At 36.1% G+C, this 23,721-nt stretch overlaps 1 protein-coding gene across 1 annotated transcript; it reads left to right on the plus strand.

Moving 5' to 3' along the window:
* Positions 1 to 1,120: 1,120 nt before the first annotated feature.
* On the plus strand, positions 1,121 to 22,521 carry LOC132563168 (protein-glutamine gamma-glutamyltransferase Z-like). The gene is made up of 15 exons (XM_060227924.1): positions 1,121 to 1,367; positions 1,775 to 2,014; positions 4,317 to 4,589; positions 6,105 to 6,223; positions 6,447 to 6,560; positions 6,921 to 7,095; positions 8,978 to 9,134; positions 11,885 to 11,988; positions 13,795 to 13,954; positions 14,333 to 14,412; positions 15,592 to 15,671; positions 16,889 to 17,105; positions 17,783 to 17,943; positions 18,803 to 18,945; positions 22,371 to 22,521. Exons 1-15 carry the CDS (start codon positions 1,121 to 1,123, stop codon positions 22,519 to 22,521), a joined length of 2,421 nt encoding a protein of 806 aa, XP_060083907.1.
* The last annotated feature ends 1,200 nt before the right edge of the window (positions 22,522 to 23,721 follow it).

The following is a 23,721-nucleotide window of genomic DNA, read 5'->3' on the forward strand; positions in this document are numbered from 1 at the left end:
CCCCTACTACCCACTATTTACTTCCCCCTACTACCCACTATTTACTTCCCCCTACTACCCACTATTTACTTCCCCGTACTACCCACTGTTTATTCCCCCTACTACCCACTTATTACTACTACTACCCACTATTTACTTCCCCCTACTACCCACTGTTTACTTCCCCCTACTACCCAATATTTACTACTACTACCCACTTTTTAATTCCCCCTACTATCCACTATTTACTTCCCCCTACTACCCACTATTTACATCCCCCTACTGATGTTTGGGATGACTATGAATGTGTACACTTTCAATGATATCACCTGATTATTAACTGCAGAGTCTCATGTGAATGTTACAGGCCCGTTGAGCCTCTTATATATCATGTAAACCTGTATAAGATAATCTACATCCAGCAAATAGAAATGATATACAGGTATTTTGCTTGTGATTCTTCAGATTACAAATGTAGCTTTCACTGTCAGTGGTTGTAAAATAATGACAAAAACAACAAAACATTCATTATTGTTTAATAGCCAACCATCATTAGGTTTGCCATCATTCTTAAAACAGTTCCTTTTTATTGCTAAAAGAAATTTTGTCTGTTTTGTTATTGCTATTTCTTGAGAAGTACTTGCTGGTTATTTCTGACATAAGTGCCCTTTAAATATTGAGTCTAATCTGAAATTCAAAATGGCTGACAGACATCCTAGATTTTGAAAGTGAAAGCTTGCTATTGGTAATTGTTCAAAAGTATTGGATGAATCTTTTTAAAATTTCATAATAAGAAGATTCCCCTAGGCCCCTTGTGGTACCCTTTATCATTTTGAGACTGACCAGAAAAATAGAATGGCTGACAGGCAGCCATTTTGATTATGAATCTTTGTTATCTCTATTTCTTGAAAAGTATTGGATGGATCATTCTCGTATGAAGGCTCCTATTTGTCCTTATTTTATATGCATGCTCATATTTTGACCTGATTAAATGTTTCACAGGCAGCATCTTGATTTTAGACAGTTCATGTTTACTATCACTATTTCATAAATGAATGCCTTCAACTCATCATGATTTCCTTGGTCACTTATGTTGTGCTTTCCAGTGTTCCAATTTGATGTAATTTAATTTCATTCTAGGATGTACACGAAAGCATATAGAAATGGAAATTGGTATGGCTTTGCTCCTGCAGATGAGAAATCCAAAACAGCACGAGTTAAGAAAGAAGTATTGCAACCTGTCAAGTGTAAACAATATGGTTCCAAACCAAAGGAACCCAGAGTTGAAAAAGAAAAGAAAATGCAACCAGAAAAAGTCAAAGAAAAAATCAAAGCAAAAGAAGAGAAACTAGCTTCTCTAAGATCAAAGGTCAATGTTTTGAGCGCATGTAAGTTAACATTAAGATGATCATCTTAATTCAAATAATATATAAATGTAACTGGCTTCTTTGCCTGTTTTTTTCGTGGATCCAAACAAACCCTAATAAATGAAAATTTTGATATGTTTGTGTTTTTGACCTTGCCTTTGTATAGATATGTAAATGCTTGGAATCACATGTGTGTGACAACATGGGAATCAATCCTGATTAAAAAACGTGTGATTGGTAAGGCAACCAAAAACCTGAACTCTAATAATAAAAACACATCTGTTGTATTAGATAATTCTCCCACTGACCAACAATAAAGTTCATAGTCAATTTATTTCTTTATAAATTCAATGTTAAAGTGAAAGGAAACATACCATCAGAAGTTTCTGATCCTCCTCTTAAAAGAAACATATACACTGATGTTGCAGTTCTTTCCACTTTGGAGGATGCTACAGAAGAGGAAATCAAGGGAGATCTTCACGTAGAGTGCATAGATTTTCAGCTACCAGCCAACACCAAGAAGCATCGCACTAACATGTTCAAATGTACACAGCGAAAGGACGAGCCAGATCTAGTTTTGAGGAGGGGGTCCACTTTTCAGATCCGTTTAGAGCTGGACAGGGAATTTAGCAAGAAGGATCATGATGTTAAATTCATAATGTCAATAGGTAAAACAAGCAGGGAGTCTACAGTAATCAACGAGACAAAAACATTGTAAATACTGCATTATACATGTAGATTCCTGATCGGAAATACCTTCCTATCAAGTCAAACATTATTGAGAAGTTATTCAGTCACCGTTTTGCACTGTTTGATTTAATATTCAATGATATGACCATCAGTATTTCGATTTCCAAGCCTGCTTCAGTATTACTATTGATTTTCAAAATTCTTTCACATTCTGTAAAAGATGAATTTTATTGGACTCTGCTTTTCATTTGCATGTAATAATTATGAATGTTGAAATGGTATCTTTAGTGTCATAAAAAATAGAAAATACTGTATTTCAAACATGTATGGCAAAAAAGTCAGGGGGTGGTCTAATTACAAGGTGACAACATATTACCTCCATCACAAAGTCTCAAAGGGGCTTATTACAGTACAGCATGTTACCTCTGACTCAGAGTCAGGGCTCTGTCTTATTACAGTACAGCATGTTACCTCTGACTCAGAGTCAGGGCTCTGTCTTATTACAGTACACATGCATGTTACCTCTGACTCAGAGTCAGGGCTCTGTCTTATTACAGTACAGCATGTTACCTCTGACTCAGAGTCAGGGCTCTGTCTTATTACAGTACAGCATGTTACCTCTGACTCAGAGTCAGGGCTCTGTCTTATTACAGTACAGCATGTTACCTCTGACTCAGAGTCAGGGCTCTGTCTTATTACAGTACAGCATGTTACCTCTGACTCAGAGTCAGGGCTCTGTCTTATTAAGGACAGCACATTACCTCTAAAACAACACCAGAGGGTGGACTTATTAAAGGAGGGGAGCTCATTATCTTTGACACAAAGACATTGGGTAGGCTTATCACAGAATGAAAGCACATTATCTCTAACAGAAAGACAGTATTTGGGCTTATCACAGGAGGAAAGCACATTATCTCTAAAAGAAAGACAGTATTTGGGCTTATCACAGGAGGAAAGCACATTATCTCTAAAAGAAAGACAGTATTTGGGCTTATCACAGGAGGAAAGCACATTATCTCTAACAGAAAGACAGTATTTGGGCTTATTACAGGAGGAAAGCACATTATCTCTAACAGAAAGACAGTATTTGGGCATATTACAGGAGGAAAGCACATTATCTCTAACAGAAAGACAGTATTTGGGCTTATTACAGGAGGAAAGCACATTATCTCTAACAGAAAGACAGTATTTGGGCATATTACAGGAGGAAAGCACATTATCTCTAACAGAAAGTCAGTCTTACAGAAGAAAAGCACATTATCTCTAACAGAAAGACAGTATTTGGGCTTATCACAGGAGGAAAGCACATTATCTCTAACAGAAAGACAGTATTTGGGCATATTACAGGAGGAAAGCACATTATCTCTAACAGAAAGACAGTATTTGGGCATATTACAGGAGGAAAGCACATTATCTCTAACAGAAAGACAGTATTTGGGCATATTACAGGAGGAAAGCACATTATCTCTAACAGAAAGACAGTATTTGGGCATATTACAGGAGGAAAGCACATTATCTCTAACAGAAAGACAGTATTTGGGCTTATTACAGGAGAAAAGCACATTATCTCTAACAGAAAGACTGGGTGGGCTTATCACAGGAGAAAAGCACATTATCTCTAACAGAAAGACTGGGTGGGCTTATCACAGGAGAAAAGCACATTATCTCTTACAGAAAGACTGGGTGGGCTTATCACAGGAGAAAAGCACATTATCTCTAACAGAAAGACTGGGTGGACTTATCACAGGAGGACAGCACAATACCTCTGACAGAAAGACTGGGTGGGCTTATCACAGGAGGACAGCACAATACCTCTGACAGGAAGACTGGGTGGGCTTATCACAGGAGGATAGCACTTAGCCTCTGACAAAAAAAACCAGCAGTTGGGCTTATTACGGGATGAAAGCCCAATTTCTTTGACATAATGTCAGGTGGTGGGCTTATTAGAAGGGAGCACATTACCTCTGATATGGGGTCTAGTGATGGGCACATTAGAGGACAGCATACTACCTCTGAGGCAGTGGCAGGTGGTGGGCTTATTAGAAGAAGACAAACACAAATTCAAGGGATAGTGTTAAATGGTATTTGTGATTTCTTCTTCCACTACCCAGCAATTGATATGGGTGGGCTTATTGTTTTTGCATGTTTTTATTACCAGATTACTTTGTGGTTGTTTTATGAAATACACTTTTACAATTCACACTTATTGATACTCTTTGTAAAGCTGTAATATTAGCAGTATTTAACAGATTCATGACAGAAGAATTTATCGTTCTTCAGGTAATGGGATTACCAAAGACACATGGTGCAGCTTCCAGCTGGATGAGAATCAACAGGATGGTGACTCGAAAAAGAGGAAAGAATGGTATGCGCAGCTTGTAACCATAGAGAAAAAGTCCATTGTGGTGGAGATTAGTATCCCACCCAATATTATCATCGGTCACTGGCTCATGTCTGTCCAGACCTTTACCATAGAAAAGGGAGAAGAGGCAACAGTTCTACAGTATAACTCACAACAGGATATTGTCATTCTTCTCAACCCGTGGTGTCCAGGTATATAACTTGATAATGTTATCAAATCATGTGGTCTTTTTATATCAGGTATCAAGGAAATATGTGGGATTTCTGTCATTATTGGAAGTAGAGAGGTTACTTTATTGGTAATTCATTTTTATCAACCATCTAAAAGATTGTCTTGGGAAGTTAAAAATAATGCTTCATTCAACATTTTCTGGAGGGGGATAGAAATTCAAAATCTTTGGTAATTAACCAAAATTATTCTTATCAATTCTAATTAATTTCTTAAAGAGTGGAATATATTCATGCTTCATAGATGGCCCTGCTTGTGACGGGTTCTGAAAATCCTACTTCTGATCAATGATTACTTCTAAGATATAAAATGTTTGGGACTGTGTTCATAACAGGCAAGTTTAAGGGAAAAACAGACATAATCTGCCAATATCTAAGAAAAGATGATGGACACTTAATGCTAAGAATTTGAGCCCAAAATGGACACACATTTGTTACCTATACATATATACTTAGAATGAGATTGTAAATAGCTTTAATAGTCCAGTTATCAGGAGGCAATCAAAGCCTCTGCCATTCTGTGATTACAGGCCAATTTCCTGTGGTTGCAGGTTGTCTGACCCTGTTGTGTTTAGGTCATCTGACCCACATGGTAAGAATGACCAATAGCCATTGTGTTTTTCCGTCATCTTCTGCTGAGTGACGTGCACCATGCATAAACTTTCCATTCAAACAACTTCTTCTCAATAACTAAATTGTCCAGGGTGCTCATATTATGCCTATGTCAAATATGTCAAAATCTTTCAACAACTTCTTCTTAATAATCAAAAGACCAAAGGTGCTGATATTGGGCCTGTGGCATGCTGGGCTGAAGGACTATCAATTTTGTTCATATGATTTACCTTGTCCTGTGTTAAAGGTCACAGGGGTCAAATATATTAAACTAAATAGGTCAAGGCTGTTGATATTGGTTCTATACCACAATATGATGATGAGCTACCAAATTTATTCCAATAATTGACCTTATGACCTGTGAATAGGTTGGGAATCATGATATTTGTGGAGTAGCATATGTATAAGGATTAAGGTTTCAAGCTTGCATGAATCTACAGTGACTTCCTTGTAAACTGTGGAGAAGTCAAGCAATTTAGGCCTATCTGGCCTCTTTCATGTGTAGCTCTTTATGATAAGATGACCGAAGGGGTCCATGGACCTCATGTTTGTGATTCAAGGCCATCTAGGTGTCTTCTTTCCTGTGATTCCAGGCTGTCAGAGCCTGTTGTTAGGCTCCTCAAAAATGTTTAGGGGAGCATATAGTCACTGCCTTGTCCATCCACCCATCCGTTCGTTTATAGAATAGAATATTATGAGTAAAAGAAAACATGAGCAGATGGATTGACAGAATATTGAGGAGTTATACAAGAGTTATTAGAATATTGAGTTAACTTATATGAATATCAACCAATCAAATTCAGTTAAGCAAATAGGAAGATAATACGTGTTGTGAGAATAATCTAATGATTAGGATTGACTTTGTAGATGACACCACCTACTTCCCTACAAAACAGCTGTTGGATGAGTATGTGCTGGACGCAAAGGGATTTGTCTATCAAGGCACCCACAATCGGATACACGCTAAACCATGGAATTTTGGACAGGTAAGAGATGGACATTCTGAGAGGTAAAAAAATTAAGATATTTAGCTGGACCAAGTCCATATCAGAAACTCAGTTGTGTTTTAGATCTCAATGACTGTATAAAATTAATCAGATTTGTCATCAACTTTAATTAAACTATCAGCGAATAAAGATATCAACATCAAAAATTGTGAGATGCATAAATGATACACTGCAATTAAATGAGTAATATGCTTTGTTTCAGTTTAAGGAAGGGATCTTGGATATTTGTATCATGATCCTTAACAAGGCATTTGACTGGACAGTAGAAACAAATATGGCAAACCCCATCAAAATTGCGAGAGCGATATCAAGAATTGTATGTATCATGTATACGCTTTGACATATATCCACATCACAGTGGAGCAATTTTCAGAAGATCAGTATTTGATTTGATTTTTGAGGTGCTGGATTACCATTTATTCTAGATTAGGTATTACCTAAAGAAGAGACAGATACTGAGGTAACCTGATTAGAGGGGCAAAAATTAATGTCAGGAAGATTGATTTTTTAGTATTACTGACTGGATACTGGGGGAACCAGATTAACAGTGAATGGATATATGAGGCCCCACTCTATTTATATTGTTAATAAAGGTAACGCTTTAAATTGCTCATTTGAAATGCTGATATTATAATAGATTTCAAATATGTCAAGTGTTGTTATCAATCTTCTCCAGGTGAATAACAATGATGACTTTGGTGTTTTGATTGGAAAATGGAACGGGGAATATGGTGATGGAAAAAAACCCACATCTTGGAATGGCAGTGTCAAGATTCTGAAAAAGTTTGCAAGGACTGGTGAACCTGTCAAGTATGGGCAGTGCTGGGTGTTCTCTGGACTAGTGGTCACAGGTAATTTATGAACATTGCTAGTATTCTCTGAACTGTTGCAACAGAAAATTATATATACACAGCACTAGGTATTTTCTGGACAAGTGGTCACAGGTAATTAGATATAAATAGGAATAGGTATTATCTGGACAAGAGGTCACAGGTAATCAATGGGCAGTACCTGGTGTTCTCTGGACTACAGGGTACAGGTAATCAATGGACAGTACCAGATGTTCTCTGGACTACATAACAGGTAATCAGTGGGCAGTACCAGGTGTTCTCTGGACTACAGGGTACAGGTAATCAATGGACAGTACCAGATGTTCTCTGGACTACATAACAGGTAATCAGTGGGCAGTACCAGGTGTTCTCTGGACTACAGGATACAGGTAATCAATGGGCAGTACCAGGTGTTCTCTGGACTACAGGATACAGGTAATCAATGGGCAGTACCAGGTGTTCTCTGGACTACAGGGTACAGGTAATCAATGGACAGTACCAGATGTTCTCTGGACTACATAACAGGTAATCAGTGGGCAGTACCAGGTGTTCTCTGGACTACAGGGTACAGGTAATCAATGGACAGTACCAGATGTTCTCTGGACTACATAACAGGTAATCAGTGGGCAGTACCAGGTGTTCTCTGGACTACAGGGTACAGGTAATCAATAGACAGTACCAGATGTTCTCTGGACTACATAACAGGTAATCAGTGGGCAGTACCAGGTGTTCTCTGGACTACAGGATACAGGTAATCAGTGGGCAGTACTAGGTGTTCTCTGGACTACATAACAGGTAATCAGTGGGCAGTACCAGGTGTTCTCTGGACTACATAACAGGTAATCAGTGGGCAGTACCAGGTGTTCTCTGGACTACATAACAGGTAATCAGTGGGCAGTACTAGGTGTTCTCTGGACTACATAACAGGTAATCAGTGGGCAGTACTAGGTGTTCTCTGGACTACATAACAGGTAATCAGTGGGCAGTACCAGGTGTTCTCTGGACTACATAACAGGTAATCAATGGACAGTACTAAGTATTCTCTGGATTAAGTGATCACAGGTGATTTTATGTGATTTACATTGTTTGTATTTTTCTTGTTTTTATCTGATCTTATTGAATCCTTAGCTGTAACACAGAAACATGTAAATTTTGGATGACGACAGAAGATGTCATATACAAAAAGAATTGACAACTTTGGCTTGAACTTTGGTAGCGATTTTGGTATAATTGGGATGATAATTAGATATGGAATGGAAACTAAATGTCTAGGTTTTTCATCAAAGTCAACAACAATAAATTAAGTGCAATTTAACAGTCACAATGCTGAAATGTTGGTCTAAAGTTTATTCAAACTTATATAAGGATAAAAATTACGAAAACTATGAAATTTTCAATAAATATTTTACAGAAATAATCAAGCCATCAAGTGTTTTCTTACAATATAGACTATAACTACAGTCAGAGGTATTTTAGTATTTGTATCTACAACATTTAGGGAAATATTAATCAGGTATCCAGTCATTAGTGAATAATAAATCTTATCTTATGCAACAGAGCAAACGAGGTAGAAACAGAATGAATCATGTGGCATGAGGATTAAAATTGATCTCACAAAACTGTTGAACCAATTAAACTAACCCACTATTACTGTTGCAATACTGGGACAGCAAATGGGAAACACATATGTCAGTGATAACCCAGTAAACCAGTTCTCAATGTTATTTATATCTCATGATTTGGAGGAATAAAGACATGAGCAAAAGAATAATTAGCACAGTGTTTCACAATTACAGATAGTACCAAGTTAAGAGGACTACTCATACTATGTATTAATTACTCTCTACATCTACATTGACATCCGAACCAAATAAGGAATCCTATGTTGTTTATTTTTGTTTAGTTTGCAGAGCATTGGGCTTGCCTTGTAGGAGTATAACAAATTTTGCTTCTGCTCATGACACGGATAGAAGTATCACCATTGACACCGTGTACAGGCCAGATCCTGATGATAAAGATGATTACATTAGGGACGAGGGCAACTCAACTGACTCTGTTTGGTATGTTAAATATCATTGTCTTGATGTCATGATTAATTGTATCTAAATGGACTATAATTTGACATGTATAATGTAATGAAGCTCCATTCATGTGTTTAGTTCTTACACATTACCTGTGTCGCCTCTTGATCTTCCATAAAATAATATATTAAAGTAATTTTGTACATGATAGAAATGAAACTTGGTTTTTCTACATTAAATGACTTTAGATAATAAATCCAATGTGAAAGAGTGTTTTGAGGGACAAATTCCTCTATTTCGCAGAGGCTTCATTGTTTAGCTCACTGGCCCAAATGGCCATCTTCTTTTGACCAACCAAAAGGCCCAGAAAGATGGTGTTTGGCTGGTGGGTTTCAAGGATGAAACCTGACAAAGTTTGTGAAAAAAATGGCCTTGACCTGTATTCAACGTCTCAAGGGCCAAATTTGTTAAAACATCTGGAACAACTTCTTCTGATTAAACAAAGAGTATAGTATCTGGCTGAGTGGATCTTAGTATCAATTCATAACAAAATCTGGAAAAAAAAATTACCTTGACCCATATTCAAGGTCACAGAGGTGAAAGTTGTTACAGCATTAAAACAAGTTTTTCTGATCAACCAAAAGGATGGAAAAGCATGATATTTGGCTGGTAGATCGCTGGAATGAAATCAGCCAAGGTTAGAAAAAAAAAGACCTTTACCAATATGCAAGGTCACAGGGGTCATATTTGTTGACAACCTTTAAACAATTTCTCCTGATATTAACCAAAAGGCCTAGAAGCATTATATTTGGCTGGTAGACCCCTTGAATGAAGCCTGATATAATTTTTACAAAAGAAATGGTTTGAACCCTATTGAAGGTTATAAGGGTCAACTTTGTCAAAATATGTAAAAGACTTCTTCTAGTAAACCGAAAGTCTGAAAATCATGATATAACAAAAAATACCTGATGCATAACATTTGACTGATATGTTTCTAGTATGCATCCTGAAAAAGTTTGTGAAAAGAAATGATCTTGACCCAAAATACAAGATCACAAGAGTTAAATTTGTTTAAACTTGTGAAAGACTTCTTCTGGTAGACCAAAAGTTTGAGAAGTAGAATATCTGGCAGAAAGGTATTTCTCCGTCAAATTCCGACAAATTTTGAGAAAAAAGAAGTGACATTTACCTTTAATCAAGTTTACAACCTGATTAGCTTGATAACTTGCCACTTTTTAGAGCTGAGTGTTAGATGTTACATATTGTTGTGGTAATTGGTTGAAATCAATTGGACGTGCCCACTTTGAATGCCAATGGTGCACATGTTTATGTATTTATGAGGAACATTGATTGTATTTTTGATGAACATTGAATACCAGGTGAGTGATACAGGCCCATTGGGCCTCTTGTCATCTTTGATCTACAAGGTGTGACCAAGAGTCACCCCAACTTAGTTTATGTAAGGATAAGACAGTCTTGTGCCCTTTATTCCATTACTTATGATAATAAATACAGTCTTCAGAGTCATTGCCTAGGTATGGTGATATTCTTCTTTGATAATGAAATAGAAATAGGTACATTAGTGTATTAAGATGACAGTGCCTAGGGATGACTCAGAACCTGACTGCCATATTACAGTTCTCCACTTGTTTACAGTAATACAAACTTTTCACCATCTGATTTTCTATGTCTGTTTAGATCTAAAGATGCACTAAGCAAAAACAGAACACAAAGTTTCTTACTTGTATGTTTTATATTCAATTCTAAAGACATTCCTGTGAAAAATTAACCTGCAAGGATTTTTTATGATGTAAAATGGTCTTGTTCAGATTTATCTTACATATGGTGTTGTCATGATTTATCATACAAAATGGTGTTGTCATGATTTATCTTACAAAATGGTGTTGTCATGATTTATCATACAAAATGGTGTTGTCATGATTTATCTTACAAAATGGTGTTGTCATGATTTATCATACAAAATGGTGTTGTCATGATTTATCATACAAAATGGTGTTGTCATGATTTATCTTACAAAATGGTGTTGTCATGATTTTTCATACAAAATGGTGTTGTCATGATTTATCATACAAAATGGTGTTGTCATGATTTATCTTACAAAATGGTGTTGTCATGATTTATCATACAAAATGGTGTTGTCGTGGTTTGTTTCACAAAAAGGTGTAGTCATGATTTATCATACAAAATGGTGTTGTCGTGGTTTGTTTCACAAAATGGTGTTGTCATGATTTATCTTACAAAATGGTGTTGTCGTGGTTTGTTTCACAAAATGGTATTGTCATGATTTATCATACAAAATGGTGTTGTCGTGATTTATCTTACAAAATGGTGTTGTCATGATTTATCATACAAAATGGTGTTGTCGTGGTCTGTTTCACAAAATGGTGTTGTCATGATTTATCATACAAAATGGTGTTGTCATGATTTATCATACAAAATGGTGTTGTCGTGGTCTGTTTCACAAAATGGTGTTGTCATGATTTATCATACAAAATGGTGTTGTCGTGGTCTGTTTCACAAAAAGGTGTTGTCATGATTTATCATACAAATTGGTGTTGTCATGGTTTGTGTGTCGATCACAATAGTATTACTATTATTATTAATATACATACCGTAATATGGTATGGATGCATGCTGTGAAGAATTCTTACATAGATATATTATGTAGTGCTCCACTGAAACAAAAGAAGACCACATTTTGCATTTATGTTTCAAAATTTTAAGAATATAATAATGTATATTGTGTGACATGCCTGGTAATTTTGCAGGAATTTCCATGTTTGGAATGAGGTGTGGATGGCAAGAGATGATCTTCCTCCTGGTAATGATGGTTGGCAAGTTATTGACGCGACTCCACAGGAAACCAGTAATGGTAACTAACATATAGAAGGTCTTCTACAAACTATACCTAAACTATATGTGATAATGAAACTTTATCTCACCAAGGCTCACTGTCATCATCATTTAATAATTCAGGGTTAATATAGTATATTTCTAGGGAAATATACAGTAATGACTTTGTGAATCACTCAACAAATGCTAAACTCCACAAAAATTTGGTATACAAAGACAAGTATAGTTACCATGGAAACATTCAAGATCTGGATCCGCCTGCATGAATATTTATTCAGTTGCAAATGATGCTGGACATGAAGGGACAAACACAAATATGATGCTGGATAAATTAGCCCATTGCTTGAGACATGGAAACAATTGAGATTCCCATGATAGAATAGATAAGCTTTAGCCTTGCACCACCCTCAGTGGTCATTGCTTGTATTTATGTGTTGCAATTTTGTTGGTACTGTTGAGACGCTAGCAATGTACATGTACATATATGCATAATTAGCCTGCCATCAAGAGAGAAAAAGCATGCTGCATTGTTTACCCTGAGTCTGACTCTTTCCTGTGGATATATTAAATTTGTTGTCGATAGATAATTCAATCAGATATACATTTTCAATGAACTTCATGTATTAGTATACTAATAATACCATCTTTAAGGATTGATAATTGGTAACAACAGACTGTCCCTAGGACCCAGGTTCACAAATTTCCATGTGATAATAGCTGAGTATTTTCATTTGTTCACTGGATATGTCCCTCCATGAGCAGCCAGGGTCAGTATGGGATGGGATCTCGACATAGTACACATGGCGACTACCTTACTGAATAACATATGCGAGCCACATGTCCTGCATCCCATTGGATGCCATTCAGATTAACTTTTGTAAAGTGTCATGCCTAAGATCAACGAACCTCAGGTATTCCTCAAGGCTATGTAGGCTTATGTTGTAATGAACTCATCTAGATTGCGACCTCGTTTATAGCTGAGATCCCCAGAAAGTTATCCTACATGAAAAATTGGTGGGCTTTAAGAAAATAATCTCTTAATTTATGGGATATTGATTGATTTATCAGAATGTCAACAAAACTTGTCCACAATAACTAAACACTTTTTCAGTGGTCATGTGTAAGTGTTGGATAATCCATCCATATAGCTGATCAATGTACTTCTCTAATTACTTACTACTGAAAGAAAGGAATAAGCAGGTGCTACATTAACAGTTCTTCAGAATTGGTATAGTTACCTTTACCTACAAATTAGGCATTTAATACACATTTTTTCCATGAATGTCATTCCACATTTACGTAAAAAGTGTGGTTTTTCTTATTAAAAAGATATTTCCACATTTTTTACACACTTACGGACCCAATGTGTGATTTGTAGGTATGGATTTTTTCAATCAAATCATGAAAATACGTACATTTGTATTGAACCATGATTACCAGGTTCATGGTATTTGGATTTAACCAGTGATATACATGCATTAATGAAAGATAGTTTGTACAAATAAATTACCCAAGGGCCTTGCGATCACTTTAAGGTCAAATGTGTGAAAAATCTTCATAAAACATTGCAATAACCGCAAGGTCCATGCAGGTTCCTAATATTTGTAAAGTAGCATCCTGGGTTGAAGGACTCTCAAGTTTGTTCAAAGGAATAATACTAACCCACTCTCATGGCTAGGAAAGGAGTCGCAATCTCATAACAATTCACAGATACATTAATCTATGAAAAATAGGAGTCATCAGAATAAAACCATTTGACCTCTTGTTTGTGTCTTTGGGATTATGCACTTTAATAGGTTGTAAATTCTCCCTGGTTTATTTGCAGGAATGTTTGCCTGTGGACCAGCCCCTCTCACTGCCATCAAGAGAGGAGATTGTGTCATGAACTATGATACAGGATTCATATTTGCTGAAGTCAATGCAGATTGTATATCATGGGTAGTAGAAGACAACATTTGGAAGAAGCTCAGTGTAAAACCACATAGGTATTTTGCTTAATCATTTCATTTTTATTGTTTTGAATATGAAATGCATATAATTCCTTAACATTCTAAAGTCTGGACCTCTGCTTGTCAGTGAAACTAATATTGTACAGGTATCATTAGGCTGGTGTTATAAGGCCAGTGCATGTTTTGCAAAATTAGCACACATGGAAACCAATTAGTTTAGGTACCTGAAAAATAGGTTACATTTTGTATTTTAACTTTGAAAAATTAGTTGTAGTAGTGGCATATAGGTGGACAGGGGGAATGAATTAATTCAAAATACAAAATTAGTAGTTATTTAGGAAAATACTAGGCCTTTTGTTTCTCTCAGTGTGTACATCAATGATTAGATGGTACAACTCTAACAAATATTTCTAGAGTTGGAATGAAAATCAGCACCAAGGATCCCGAATCCTCTAACAGGGAAGATGTAACACACTGCTATAAGTACTCAGAAGGTATGTATTAAGTCATTTTAATATTCAAATAGTTTTTTTTTTGTCTCAATTTATGAAAATGGTAATTCTGTATCAGAGTTTATTCCCTATCTAGTAACAACTTATTCTTGTCAATATTTCCATTCTCAAAATATCTTTTTAAAAAAAATAAAACAAACTAAAACCAAAGAAAAGCCATTTAATTTTCCCACTTAACAACAACATACTGACGACAGCAGTAACAATATAGTTCCCCATATCTTCATAAATAACATAACGTATATATAGTCACAAATTAAACTTGATTGATATAAAAGTGCAATATCACATTGCAATGTTTTTAATATTTATTTTTTTGTTCATTTGAAAAAAAGCATTTTATTGCACATTGATATTTCATTAAAAAGTGATGCTTTTTCGCAGTCAGTTTTATAATAGATTAACTATGGAAATTACACATGGAAGTCAATCCTGTCAGTAAGTGTTGACTTGTTTTTTGTAACAGATATAGTAATAATTTTGTGGCAAAATGATATGTTTGACAATAAATTTATTCTGTTATAATTGGATAGCTTTGTAAAGTTACTTTTTTTTCGTGAAGGTCACTTCAGATATGTCAGTACACTGTGTATAGATGCCGAAATGAAAATGTTAACCTTCTGGAGTCATCTAGATTTATTAATTCCTAAACCGACCGAATCACTGTAAGGAATCTCATATCCCACAATTTGGCATACTAATAATATGTCAACAAATGTAACACAAAGTGTAAATATTACATGTATATCTACCAGAATCACGTTTCAATTGACGTCTCAACTTGACCACCGAATGTGCATTGATGCGCTTAACCAGATATGCATGTTTAGTCTGATGTACTCCCATCTGGTACAAAGGCCACCAGTCACTACTGGCCCCTTTCTTGGTCTCCTATGTAAATCAATTCATTGTAATTGGACTTCTATATAAAGACCACCTGTTTATAAAGACCACTTTCTCTGCTCCGTTGAGTGTAATATAAGTTTGCCTGTATACCTCTTACTTAGGTTAAGTTTGTGAATATTGTTGACTTATGCAGAAAAATTACTTTGTTTTGATACAGAAGTTTTCATTTATTCTTTTTCAGCCCTAAAGGAAATGAAAGTCAAATTGCATTATGATTATTTGAGATAATTTTTCAGATGAAATCTTCATTGACAGGAACAAAAGAGAATTCTGAGGCAGTTCGGAAAGCTACCTCTTCATCTGATGCTGAAAGAAACATAATAGAGGTTCCCTATGTAAGGATCACCTGTTCATATTGCTTTATAGTTTACCTGTACATGGCATTATGGCTGTATTAAACCAGATATGTCATAACAAGTTTTTACTTTCATAATTACTGTTGTAAATGAACAATAATCAACAACTTTTAACCTGTTGGTGTTTAAGTTTTCATTTGTATAATCTTTCATTTGTCTCTGTATGTCCATCATAAGATGTGATGGACTCATTATCATTATTCATCTGACAATTATAGAGGTATCTTCATCCAATTCTTGTGGCCATGAATATTAAATTTTGAGAAAAACTGAAAACAATGAATACCACCTAAAGACAAGTAAGGTTATTGGATTTTATGATTGCGAAGCATAACATCACATTTTTCAGAAAATATTTTTTCCCTTAGATATTTCTAGTACAATTGTATGCTATTTCACAGAAGGGATTAGTTGGAAGCAGAAGATAGCTGATAGCTATAGACGTGGTGTATGGGATTGTGAGAGCCTACTGTTACTGCTATTTCACAGAAGAATCAAATGGGATTTTAATTACTATGTCTGATCCCTAGTTATGTGTGTTAGATTTTATTTGAATGAAAAAAAGATGTCTAAATATCAGCCCTCATGAATTTGTAATGATTTGACAGTGTGATATTGATATCATCAGAAATTTGCCTTTACCTATCGGATAAGTTTTACTTGTTCATAGGATAAGTTTCTATAAAATGTCCCCCAAAAAATCTATTCTAATCCACTGCTAGAATAATCCACAGGCTTTATATGAGCCATTACAGACTAATTACTCTGTAATTAGGAAGATGTGTGCTCCATTGGCTTGGTGATAAAAAATATTTAAATGTTTCAACCACATCAATTTGCTGCCTTTACATAATTCATGACCACCCATATCAATTTCAACTAATTTCAGGAGACAAAATGATATTCATTTTAAAAGACTTCCATGGAAAACTTCATTCATAGGTGTTTGAATGCAGTTGAAGACAATTTGATAGTTTGTCTTTTCATTTTTCTCCTCTCGTTTTTCATTATCAGTAAAACTGCATTTAATTATGTTTTTGGCACTGAAATATAAGGATTTACAATGAAAATTAAAGTAATATTGATATCTTTATTCCTTTTTAACCAATTAGCACACTTTATTTACCAGTACTTTTTAATTCCCATAAGGACTTACAACTCTGGTCCAGTTTGAAAAATGAATATTCATTTTACAGGACATTGATATTGACATCACGGACATTGATGACGTTTTGATGGGGACCACTGTTGAAATCAGAATTAAAGTGAAGAATATCTCTGATGTTAAAGAGAAACGTACTGTCAAAAGTATGGTGATCGATGTCCACCCTAAGAGTTACGATGGTGTCATTGAAAACAAAAAACTCATCAAGAGAGAAAAGGTCGTCCCCTTTTCTCTAGAAGCTGGTGATGGTATGGCAACAAAGCTAACATACACGATATAAAATACAAAAAAACAAATGTAGTACAAACTGTCTGATTCACTATAGAGCAATTTTTTTGATTTTAGTATGACATAAACATCAGCCCTTTCTAACTGAGTGACCTAAACTTGGTCCAAATAACTTAGGTGATAAAGTTGTATCCAGCAAATTTTGCCCTGCACAACTACAGCATCCAACTGATTAATGTAAATATGTATCCTAAACACTTCGGACAGATCACCATTCTAGAGTAATCTTATATGTCAGGCCATTTTAAGTATCTTATAACCAAGTTCATATAGAAATACATTGCATGCATGCAGGGCCAAACTGAAAATTTTTTTGACAAGTTACAAAAAGTTCAAAACTAGAATTCATGAGAAATGACAATGCTTTTACTTACCAGATACTGTATATTTGGCTGTGAAACATGAATATCTGATCAATTGCAGTCTCAATAACATGCATGCATGACTACCAACACTATCTATAATTGTGAATCTGTCACAGAAGTTTGATAAATAACAATGACAAGCATGTTTTAGGAATGAACATGGTCATGATATTTGAACTTTTTGATACCTGGAATTCATATTTCAAAAATTAATGTTCTCACATTAAAACTCCTAGCAATAATTCTTTTTTTTTTTTTTTGCAATATTTCAGAGAAAGTTCTCAAGATGGTAATTACAAAGGAAGACTATATGGATAAGCTGTTAGAACAAGAAGGAATGGAAATCAAGGCTTTGGCTTCTGTCCAAGAATCTGCCCATGTAGTTGTGGAGAAAGAGGTTTTCCGTCTGAGAAAACCAGATATTGATATAAAGGTATTCAAGTCACCTGTTGTTATTTTCACCTTGCATCTCTAATGATTTTATGAGTTGATCTTGATCCTCTACATGTGAAACTGAGGGGAAGTTTGGGTTGGGGGGGTTGGGGGGGGAGTTGTTTTCCTCTCCCTGCATCTGTGTTTATGACACTATGCCAGCACTCTAGCAGTTTCATTCCTTAAGGGATTTTGATCATTCCTTGCACAGTATCAACATAGTATCAAATTATCTTTGACAAATTTCTGTTTCATGAAAGTTGTTTATTGGGACAAGGTCAAGGGCACTGTTATGATTTTTAGCAAACAATGAAAACACTCTAACATATCTTTCTTTTTGGAGGAATTCTTATCAAACTTCACACACTTATAAAACATCAAATACATTGAACTGGGATTTTCATCAAATCACTTTCAAATGACTGTTATATCTTGGATAAGTTGAAGTTTCAGAGTTGTTAGGTCAAGGTCAAGGTAGCCATTACAATTCTTAGAAAATCATTTTCAGGGCTCTAACAAGTACATTCGTCACTGGATTTTGATCGAAACTCACACATTTACAGAAACATGTTATTACATGTACGTACTGGTAATGAAACTGTATCAACAGATTGTCATACATTAAATATGATACATTGTTCCATTAAAATTATTTCTAAACTGATGGTATACTTTTCTCCAAATTAACACCAAAATGCGTTATCTGTATAAATTATTTCTGTGTAAAAGCTTATGGGGGTCAGTAGGGAACTTGAATTGTTTTCAACATTTCAGCAAAGTCACAGATGTTTTCTAATAGATTTTGAAAGGTCTTCAACACATTGTAATAAATGTGACATATTAGCTTATTTATCTTACAGGTTAGCCCAGAAAACGTGGAGTTAGGTCAGAAGGTTAAGATTGAAATGAGTCTGAAGAATCCATTGGATGTTCCATTGACATGTTGCTCATACTCACTTGACTCAGAAATTTGTGGACTCGACGATGAATCAATAGAAATTGAGTAAGTATTAGATAGGGCAACAGTCGAGATTTTGTTGTAAAGATATGTGCTGTATATTTATTTTGTGGTTGCAAATGTACTTGTGAACTTTTCATGTTTATCTGAATATCATTGCTGTGTGGTTAAGAAGAGTAAAGATTAATATATAATATTAATAACATGATATTATCCAATGCAATATATGTAATATATATATCTCCATAATGAGAGGATTGTTGGATTTGGATTGTAAACTAATCTGATGAAAATAACAACCGTGTTGGGGCTGTTCCTATTGCCCTTCTTCCAAAGTCTCTTGTCCATCAGGTCATTGTCCATCATTCTGTGGTATGACCATGGTACATCCATCAGGTCATTGTCCATCATTCTGTGGTATGACCATGGTACATCCATCAGGTCATTGTCCATCATTCTGTGGTATGACCATGGTACATCCATCAGTCCATTGTCCATCATTCTGTGGTATGACCATGGTACATCCATCAGTCCATTGTCCATCAGTCCATTGTCAATCAGTCAGTAGGCCATCAGTCAGTAGTCCATCAGTCCATTGTCCATCAGTCAGTAGTCCATCAGTCAGTAGTCCATCAGTCCATTGTCCATCAGTCAGTAGTCCATCAGTCCATTGTCCATCAGTCAGTAGTCCATCAGTCCATTGTCCATCAGTCAGTAGTCCATCAGTCCATTGTCCATCAGTCAGTAGTCCATTAGTCCATTGTCCATCAGTCAGTAGTCCATCAGTCCATTTTCCATCAATCCATTGTCCATCAGTCTGTCATCCTTTAGTCCATTGTCAATCAGTCAGTAGTCCATCAGTCCATTTTCCATCATACCATGGTCATCCATCAGTCCATTGTCCATCAGTCTGTCGTCCATCAGTCCATTGTCCATCAGTCTGTAGTCCATCAGTCATTTGTCCATCAGTCCATTGTCCATCAGTCTGTCGTCCATCAGTCAGTAGTCCATCAGTCATTAGTCCATCAGTCCATTGTCCATCAGTCAGTAGTCCATCAGTCCATTGTCCATCAGTCATTAGTCCATCAGTCATTAGTCCATCAGTCATTTGTCCATCAGTCAGTAGTCCATCAGTCAGTCTGTAGTCCATCAGTCATTTGTCCATCAGTCCATTGTCCATCAGTCTGTCATCCTTTAGTCCATTGTCAATCAGTCAGTCATTTGTCCATCAGTCCATTGTCCATCAGTCTGTCGTCCATCAGTCAGTAGTCCATCAGTCATTTGTCCATCAGTCCATTGTCCATCAGTCTGTAGTCCATCAGTCATTTGTCCATCAGTCCATTGTCCATCAGTCATTTGTCCATCAGTCATTTGTCCATCAGTCATTTGTCCATCAGTCCATTGTCCATCAGTCATTTGTCCATCAGTCTGTCGTCCATCAGTCATTTGTCCATCAGTCAGTAGTCCATCAGTCATTGTCCATCAGTCAGTAGTCCATCAGTCCATTGTCCATCAGTCTGTAGTCCATCAGTCATTTGTCCATCAGTCAGTAGTCCATCAGTCATTTGTCCATCAGTCCATTGTCCATCAGTCTGTAGTCCATCAGTCATTTGTCCATCAGTCCATTGTCCATCAGTCAGTAGTCCATCAGTCAGTAGTCCATCAGTCATTTGTCCATCAGTCAGTAGTCCATCAGTCAGTAGTCCACCAGTCCATTGTCCATCAGTCAGTAGTCCATCAGTCCATTGTCCATCAGTCAGTAGTCCATCAGTCATTAGTCCATCAGTCATTTGTCCATCAGTCCATTGTCCATCAGTCCATTGTCCATCAGTCAGTAGTCCATCAGTCATTTGTCCATCAATCCATTGTCCATCAGTCCATTGTCCATCAGTTAGTAGTCCATCAGTCAGTAGTCCATCAGTTCATTGTCCAACACTTAGTAGTCCATCAGTCAGTAGTCCATCAGTCATTTGTCCATCAGTCAGTAGTCCATCAGTCAGTAGTCCATCAGTCAGTAGTCCATCAGTCATTTGTCCATCAGTCCATTGTCCAACACTTAATAGTCCATCAGTCAGTAGTCCATCAGTTCATTGTCCAACACTTAGTAGTCCATCAGTCAGTAGTCCATCAGTTCATTGTCCAACACTTAGTAGTCCATCAGTCCATTGTCCAACACTTAGTAGTCCATCAGTCAGTAGTCCATCAGTCAGTAGTCCATCAGTCCATTGTCCAACACTTAATAGTCCATCAGTCAGTAGTCCATCAGTTCATTGTCCAACACTTAGTAGTCCATCAGTCCATTGTCCAACACTTAGTAGTCCATCAGTCAGTAGTCCATCAGTCCATTGTCCATCAATCCATTGTCCATCAGTCCGTCTTCCATATGTCAGTAGTCCATCAGTCCATTGTCCTTCAGTCAGTAGTCCATCAGTCCATTGTCCTTCAGTCAGTAGTCCATAAGTCAGTAGTCCATCAGTCAGTAGTCCATCAGTCCATTGTCTATCAGTCAGTAGTCCAGCAGTCTGTAGTCCATTGTCCTTCAGTCAGTAGTCCATCAGTCAGTAGTCCATCAGTCAGTAGTCCATCAGTCAGTAGTCCATCAGTCCATTGTCCATCAGTCAGTAGTCCATCAGTCAGTAGTCCAGCAGTCCATTGTCCATCAGTCTGTAGTCCATCAGTCCATTGTCTATCAGTCAGTAGTCGAGCAGTCAGTAGTCCATCAGTCCATTGTCCATCAGTCTGTAGTCCATCAGTCCATTGTCCATCAGTCTGTAGGCCATCAGTCCATTGTCCATCAGTCTGTAGTCCATCAGTCCATTGTCTATCAGTCAGTAGTCGAGCAGTCAGTAGTCCATCAGTCCATTGTCCATCAGTCTGTAGTCCATCAGTCCATTGTCCATCAGTCTGTAGTCTATCAGTCCATTGTCCATCAGTCTGTAGGCCATCAGTCAGTAGTCCATCAGTCCATTGTCCATCAGTCTGTAGTCCATCAGTCAGTAGTCCATCAGTCCATTGTCCATCAGTCAGTAGTCCATCAGTCAGTAGTCCATCAGTCCATTGTCCATCATTCAGTAGTCCATCAGTCCATTGTCCATCAATCCATTGTCCATCAGTCCATTGTCCATCAGTCAGTAGTCCATCAGTTTATTATGAGTTCACAAGGAGTTTCATAAATTTCATATGGAATTGAAACTCATGTGAGATTCTGTTCATCACATAAACATTCTTGAAAATAACATTTTATATATGGCTGATACAGATTTTCTGGTGGTATTCTGTTCACTCTACCATAATCAAGGAAATAGTGGGAATCATGAGGCAATCATTTCTTCTGAGTGATAAAGTTTTGTAGTTTTTAAAGGGTTTGGTTATACTTTTAATGAACACATGTATGGTTCTGTAATAAACTAGGGATCCTTCAGACCATGTGAATTATGTGACATAATCAACATTTTTATACATTTTAACAGGGATGTGCCTGCACATGGTGAATGGAACCTTACTCTGGAAGAAACTGTTTGGCAGTACCCAACCTTTTTATGTGAAATCATTAGTGGTTCATTTGAATGCAAAGAGCTTCCCAACATTGACGGTAGCAGCAACTCTATCACAGTCACTTGAGAACAGCACCAAAAAGAATGTTTTCTTCTTATCAACATATTTGCACCTATATAGTTTTTTATTCTTAACATGAAAATTTTAGGAAGAGTTTAGCTTAAGACATGAAGAAGGACAAAAGTAATTTTGTTTAAAAACATATCAATGTGAAAAACACCAAGTGGTTTCTGAAAATGGAGGTCCATGTATAGACAGTGTGAAAATAATATTCAAAATCCTTTAAATAATTAATATAAAAACACAAAGGGTTCTTTGTATTGACTTTGTTGTATGATTGTTGAGATTCTGTTGTATTTCAGTGAAAACTCAGTATCTGTATGCAATGTCTCAGTACTACTGTGAAGCTGTGCATCCCGGCTGAAATGCTGTGTAAACAATAGAACAGAATTCTCATTGGATGCTACTTTTAAATATACTACATAAAAACAAAATGAAATTTGATTACTCCCAGTATTTCTTTTCGAATTTACTATTTTTTATATTACTTTGGTCTTTCATTTAAATATGTATGGATACAAATTGTCCTAATCAACTCTTCAATACATGGTGTAAAATAAAACATCAGAATATTTAGAAATTAATTTTTCAGGAATGGGTATGGGACATTTGAATAGTCTATGCTTTTTTCACTGCTTTACGCTACTTCTAATGATTTGTACACATATTGTCTGTCAGTTATATTTGTGTGTTGGTGATGTATTGAGCAGTCAGTGTACAGTATTTTCACAAACTTTTAACTCGTTCCTAGTTTTTAGCATTGGTGTGTTATACTATAGTTTGTAAAATTAGTAGTGCTAGAATTAAAATAAGGAATAACTTCTACTTGCTTCACTGAACTTGTAACAACCAGAGTCCTATGTCTCTCCCCTATGCCAGATGGAAGATGTTTTTTACTAAATCAAAATCAAATTTTGAAAAAAAGATGAATCACCGAATTATTTCATCAGAACAAACAGAATTTGTATTGATTAAAGTATGGTCGATTTAATGAAGTATTTGGAAGCGAGGAATTTTGAACAATCACAATATCCTGGACGGAAAAATGTTGGCAAGGATGTCACCAGTTCATGATAATATAGATGTTTATTTGTTTTTGACAACTTGATGTTTATGTACTGTATACCAGGAAATTTTCAACCTTGCTTCATTTTTACCCATTTCATCCATGAACAGGGAGGGTGAATTAATATGGTGGTTAAAGTT

The sequence above is a fragment of the Ylistrum balloti genome, unplaced genomic scaffold, assembly GCF_031769215.1.
Source record: "Ylistrum balloti isolate Yb309-2 unplaced genomic scaffold, AGI_CSIRO_Ybal_v1 Utg371622, whole genome shotgun sequence".
NCBI lineage: Eukaryota > Metazoa > Mollusca > Bivalvia > Pectinida > Pectinidae > Ylistrum > Ylistrum balloti.

Bases quoted from the DNA above. Each gene is read 5' to 3' on its own strand.
- LOC132563168 (XM_060227924.1), top strand. From the start codon at position 1,121: ATGTACACGAAAGCATATAGAAATGGAAATTGGTATGGCTTTGCTCCT. The intron at 1,368-1,774 runs GTAAGTTAACAT...CTGATGTTGCAG, and splicing joins GGTCAATGTTTTGAGCGCAT to TTCTTTCCACTTTGGAGGAT. The intron at 17,106-17,782 runs GTATGGCAACAA...GCAATATTTCAG, and splicing joins TTCTCTAGAAGCTGGTGATG to AGAAAGTTCTCAAGATGGTA.